This window comes from Carassius carassius, chromosome 31 (assembly GCF_963082965.1).
Source record: "Carassius carassius chromosome 31, fCarCar2.1, whole genome shotgun sequence".
Taxonomy (NCBI): domain Eukaryota; kingdom Metazoa; phylum Chordata; class Actinopteri; order Cypriniformes; family Cyprinidae; genus Carassius; species Carassius carassius.
In genome coordinates this window covers 30,037,844-30,043,723 of record NC_081785.1, presented here as the reverse complement: position 1 = coordinate 30,043,723, position 5,880 = coordinate 30,037,844, and the positions used below count along the sequence as shown (strand labels likewise).

The following is a 5,880-nucleotide window of genomic DNA, read 5'->3' as shown; positions in this document are numbered from 1 at the left end:
TAGAGCTTTAAAATGAACCTGGACAACAGCTCAGATCACTTGAAGAGCTCTCTTGGCAGATCTGAGCGTGTTGTTGAGATCTCATGTGAGATTATGTTTTGAGAAGCAGGAGACTTCAGAAACATCTCCACTTATCTGATTGTTGTCTTGGAGAAACCATTCCAGATCTCGTCTGTGTTTTGTCTCTCTTCAGGCAGAGCTTTAATAAGCTACTCAGACACTTTCATTTATTAAAATCATCTAAAATTCGTCTAATACAAACCTTCCAGAACTCCTGAGTTTGAGCGTGTATGTTGTTTTCTGGTTTATCTGGACTGGCAGTACTCAAGTAGACTAGACGAGTCCATCTCAGATGTCCAAGACCATGTCTTTTATGATTAGCTAAGACCAGCTCATTCGAATCCAACTCCAGGCCGAGTCTAAATGCTCCAGAAATATGATCTTGGCCTCGAGTACTACAACACTGCTAACTGCTAATGCTACTAATACTAAGTGTTTAATATCAGCCACATGTTGGGTTTGTGATGGCAGGTGATGTAATGGGTCTTGTTTTTCTCTTGTGTTTTCAGGTTCATTAATGCCAGAAGAAGAATAGTGCAGCCCATGATTGACCAGTCAAATCGAGCAGGTAAACATCATCTCATCTTCTCAACACTGTTTGTGTCTCACTTGAGAGTCTTTGAGCAAGTCTCTCCCATGTCTACGGTACAAAGTGAGCGGATTGAATCTAATTGGATGTTCCTCCAACATCCAGGAATTCACACCAGAAACATGAGGGAAATTCTGTAGTATTTTGAGTTATTGATGGCTTGATAATGTTTCTCGCTGTAGTAAGTGATGATTTATTAGGATTTCTGCAGTGAACACTGGGATAGACATTGTTTTTAGTGACGAATGTAGATGCAGATCTTCCAGCGACAGCTTTAGTACCACTGTGTGGTTTCTAGATCTCTGACACGCTATGATCTCCTGAACCCCAGACCACTGAAGCAAGTCAAGAGATAGACATCATTGAGTGCTGCTGGACAGTTCTGTTGAAGCAACCTTCTCTTGTCCTGTTGGTGCATACGTTGGAGAATGGCACGTGTGTGTCTCTGTGTGTGTGTGTGTGTGTGTGTGCGTGTGGCTGATGAACAGCTCATCGTGTTTGGGCTGCTGCTGGGATAATCGCTGATTGTCTGGTGTGTCTTCTCTCTTCTTCCCCTGGTGTCCACGTTTGACTTCACTCAGGTTTTCTTCTTGATCCTTCAGTGAGCCAGGGAGCGGCGTACAGTCCGGAGGGGCAGCCCATGGGCAGCTTCGTGCTGGACGGACAGCAACACATGGGCATCCGGCCGGCAGGTGAGATGCAGTCACCTCTTCAACATCTTGTTTGATTCTTTTAGACCAGGGTGTCCAAATCTGCTCCAGAAAGGCCAAACTCTGTCTTGCAGAGTTTAGCCACAATCTGTTCTAACACACCTAGTAATCCTGAAGACCTTGACTAGCTGGATTATGTGTGTTTGCAGGACAGTTGACCTCCAGAAGCAGGATTGCACACTCTTAGTAAATTCAGGCCTCCTGGTTCTGGTTCTAAATGGTTTCTCTTCCAGTGATCTCAGGTGTCTCACATAGAGTGAGATTCAGGAGAGAAAATATCTCAGACTGCTCTGACGTCTGAAATCAAAAGAATCCTCTCTCTTTAAATAATAAAATGATTTTGGCTATCCAGATCCATTTTAACTAACATTTAGGAAGACAAAATGAAAAACCCCTTACCTGAGCAACCTTTGAGCAGGACCTGAGTTCTCTGGGTTGTTGTCAGTTTTATATCTCCTCCTGTGTGTTTTGGATGTTGGGCTCTGCTGGGCACTGACCGTCTGTGCTGTCTGTGCTGTTTGTCTCTGCAGGTCCTATGAGTGGCATGGGCATGAATATGGGCATGGACGGCCAGTGGCACTACATGTAACGGCTGTACAGTAAAGAAAAGGGGGAAGTAAGTACACTGGGACTCTTTTTTTCCTCCGCCTTTCTTTCAATAGTCTTTCCTGTCAATTTCCTGTCAGAATTCCCCTGAAAACCCAAAATAACACCACAGACGCGCCACTTTACAGCCGCCCTGCGATTGCTAAACATCAGGGCGAGTTTAAACGAGTCAGGTGAGCCGCGAGTCGTGCGATGTTTCCTGGACAGCTTGGAACAAAAACAAGCAGAGAAGCACTAAAGTGGAATTTATTTATCGCTGCAGCGGCGCCGTGCTCCACGTCTCATGCGGCCAATGCAAATGATAGACATTTGGGGGAAAAAATGGCATCTCCTGAGGTAGAATATGACGGGGTGAAATTAAGCGGGCTCCAGTGAAGCGATAAAAAAGGAGAAGTGAAACTGTCCTCAGAGTGACATAAATCCGTCAGGGGAAGGATTGATGGCCAAATTATCTTATATGCAAAGACGGGAGCAGTGCAGTACATTACGCTCCCAGAGAGAGATATAGAGACGGCGGGTGACACGGCCATCCTTCACCGGGGGAAGCCGCGCGTCTTTTCTTTTTTACTGGGAATGGAGGGAGATGGAATGGGAATATCTGCAGATGAGAGTGTGTGGGCTATGGAAGGATGGCATTAAAGAACGACCGCATGTAAACGCAGAGATCTCCTCGTCTGATTAAGACGGCCACCGGCGCCGCACCACTGACATTTGAGAAATCAAGACGTATGGCATCCCAAAGGTGGCAGGGCAGAGAAGATTTTATTTAACACCTCTACTTCCTGCTCAATGAGGCTCAATATAATAACACTTTGCTTGATTAAAAGAACCCTTTATATGTAAATAGACGGCAGTTTCCTGTAGGTCACCATAGCGATGCTGTGACGAATCCCCCCCCCCTCGTTAATAGACTATGAAACGTGGCAAGCGTGTTCCCTAAAACAGCCGCAGAGACAACATTTGCTCAGCTTGGATAATTTTTAATACGGCACGGGATCATTTTGAGACTATTTAATTACGAAACATATTTTATGCTTCATGAGCAATTAGATTAATAGCTTAATACATAGGAATATTAGCCATCTCTGATTCGATTACACACACACACAATATGCTGTATTTGCTGTTTAATTATGAACGCTCACAGAGGTATTCTGTTACTGAAGGATGCAGATCTAGACAGAGGTTTACAGCGTCACACATATATACTGAACATTTAAAGGGAAGAGCTGCAGGTTATATTGCAGCTGCTGCCCAAGGTTTTAGAGGATCACTTTGCATGTGTGATGAATGTATGGAGAATGCATGCAGTTTCCTCTCAAATACTTGGCCTGCGCTGTTCTTTACTTGAAACAGTGAGTGAGCAGTGAGTGCCTGACCTTGGAGTGACCCTGTCCCCTCCTTTAAATGACTGTTTTTAATGCCCCTGGGGTCACGTTACAAAACACTGGCGTCCTGCTAGTGATTCCACTTCCGTGAACTGTTTGGATTCAGCAGCTCAGTGCTACTAATGTGTTTCACCATCACTGATTCTACGCACGCATCTGTCCTCCTAGTTTTCTTTATGGTCTCCAGCTCAATGTAAGATCTTGTCCTGTATAATAAGCAGATATTGCGCTGCCTCCTGAGTGGTGTGGTGTTTACCAGCCCCTAAATAATTTAGCAAGTTGGTAAAGGAACTTAAATCTGTTTGCAGCGGCGCAGCTAGTTCTGTCACTCAATTTTGTCTGGGATTTGACCGCTCTGAACGCTGATAATTTTAGTATTATGAGGTTATTTCCACTATCACTGCATTGTGCCCACAACGGCAAGGTCATAGGTTCGATTCCCAGAGAAGGTAAAATGCATGCATTGTTCTGCTGCGTGATTGAAGATGGATAAAAGGAAATTAATTCTACATCTAAGTGTTTTCTCACAGGTGTGCACAAATCGATGCACCGAACAGAGATACAGGCCATTATCAAATGTCTCGGCTCAAGTGTGCTCTTTGTTTGAAATATCTTTAGCTGTACTGACTGCAGATGTGTGGCCTGAATCTAGATCAGGGTGCTGCGATCGCATTGGTCTCGCACCGCTGACTGTGTGTTTCTCTGAATCTCAGGTCTGTGAGGCGTGCCAGGGGAGTTCGTACCTCAGCGTGGTCCTGTGGGCATGAGCATGGCATCACCGACCCACCCCCTCCACCGAAAGCCCCTCGTCTCTTGCGTTTGTCACACCGAGCTCCTCGTCACCCTCCGACCCGTGCGGCCATGCTAATGCACGGAGACCCCCTCCTCGAGCAGAAATGACCACGACTCCTCTGACCCCTCACCACAGCGCTGCTGGACCGGCCAATGACCGAAGGGAACCAACCAATACCACCACGGATGAACTGGACAATAACCCCACGAAAGATTTTTGAAGGAAAAGAGAATGCAGTGAAGTATCCGAAGCTTCACGTGGAATTCCAGACGAGCTGTGATCGCTTTTTATCTTGTGAATTTTGTTACTTTTGTTGCTGGAGGACCAAGAGCTGACAGAAACACTTTGTAAAGTCTTGGGTGTCTGTTCAAAACAACAGAGGATGTTTCAGCTAAATAAAAATACACACATGCACACACACAAACACATGATATCATGATAAAAAAAAAAGAAAAGAAAAAAAAGACAAAAGAGACTCAAAGAGTTTAAACTACTGTAGTATAAAAACATAGAAACTAAATTAAATCTTGTACATTTGTATCCTCACTCACTTTATGTTTCATGAGCTAGTCCTAGAGTAAATCGTTGCCCTGTTTTTCACACTGTGTGTGCTGATCCCGAGGCAGAGGAGCTCCGATCGCGGCATTAACGGGAGAATCCCGGTGAACCCGCCCCGTCACGGAGCACAGCACCGGTGATGACGACGACTGAAGCCCGCGCTCTTCAGAGACCCCTCCGCTTTTTCCGTCATGCATTTAACATTTTTTGGTCCATGAATGAATGTTGCCCTGTAGGTGAAGTTCTTCGTTTGAATTGCCCAAGCACTGGATTGTGTTGCTTTTATACGTTTTTATTATTATTATTATTATTAATTTTGTATCTCGGACTCTCAGAGTAAGAGCCTTATGAAGGACGTGTATCCTCGAGAAGCTGAACGCCTGGGATCAATAAATCTGTCGATCCTCGGCACACACAGCAGAGAAGCGGTCGACGCGGAGAAAAACTTTAAAAGGATGAAAAAAAAAGAAAAGAAAAAATGACCTTAAATTATGAACTCAAAGCTCGGTGAGAAGCTGAGAGAATATTGTAAGAAACTTCGTTCAGAGTTCAGTCTATTAATTGTTTCATGTTAGATATTCTATGTGTTTACCTCAACTGAAGACGAATGTTTTTTGCTAGTTTCAGATCTGCTGTGGCATTGATATTGTTATGTCCATGATTCCCCTTCCTTTATCAGCACGTGCTCCACTAGAAGATGAATACTGTCTCCCTCGAGCTTTGTCACAAATACATTCAGTACTTGTATGAGGACTGTGGCGTGATGTTTCAAAGGTGTTCAGTCACAAATGCTGTAATAAATATTTCATTTTTGATCTTGGTAGATTTTTGTGTGCTGTAGGCCTACAGTGTGTTGCACATGGAAAATAATATCAAATCTGTAATGCATAAAGAATAGCTCATATAAAATGAATTATTCTTATTTAATAAGCTTACAAAGAATTGGGCCCGTTTGTTTTTTTCAGCAGCCTGTTGTAGTCGTGTGAAGGATCGTGGCGTGTTACTGTTCTCTAAACCCGATCCTGCTCTGAAGATGTTTGTTCTGACACACGCTGACTTACTGCAGGACTCAGAGGGGCACATGTGCAGGGACTGAAGGGGTTCGAGTCTCAGCGGCGCCTCCTGCTGGCGCCTCGGTCACACTGCACCCGCTGCGCCACACGGCAAAGAATTACT

At 44.6% G+C, this 5,880-nt stretch overlaps 1 protein-coding gene across 4 annotated transcripts in view; it reads left to right on the top strand.

Annotated features, from left to right (window-relative positions):
* The window catches only part of meis2a (Meis homeobox 2a), a 60,300-nt gene extending 54,781 nt beyond the window's left edge, over positions 1 to 5,519 (top strand). For 2 of the 4 annotated variants that reach the window (XM_059519493.1, XM_059519496.1), the window contains exons 10-13: positions 570 to 628; positions 1,252 to 1,341; positions 1,890 to 1,975; positions 4,067 to 5,519. In XM_059519493.1, coding sequence (XP_059375476.1) covers positions 570 to 628; positions 1,252 to 1,341; positions 1,890 to 1,948 — 208 coding nt within the window. In that variant the 3' untranslated portion in view covers positions 1,949 to 1,975; positions 4,067 to 5,519. Of the gene's footprint in view, positions 1 to 569; positions 629 to 1,230; positions 1,342 to 1,889; positions 1,976 to 4,066 lie in introns of all 4 variants that reach the window. The other 2 variants (XM_059519495.1, XM_059519494.1) reach the window with 1 other exon arrangement.
* The last annotated feature ends 361 nt before the right edge of the window (positions 5,520 to 5,880 follow it).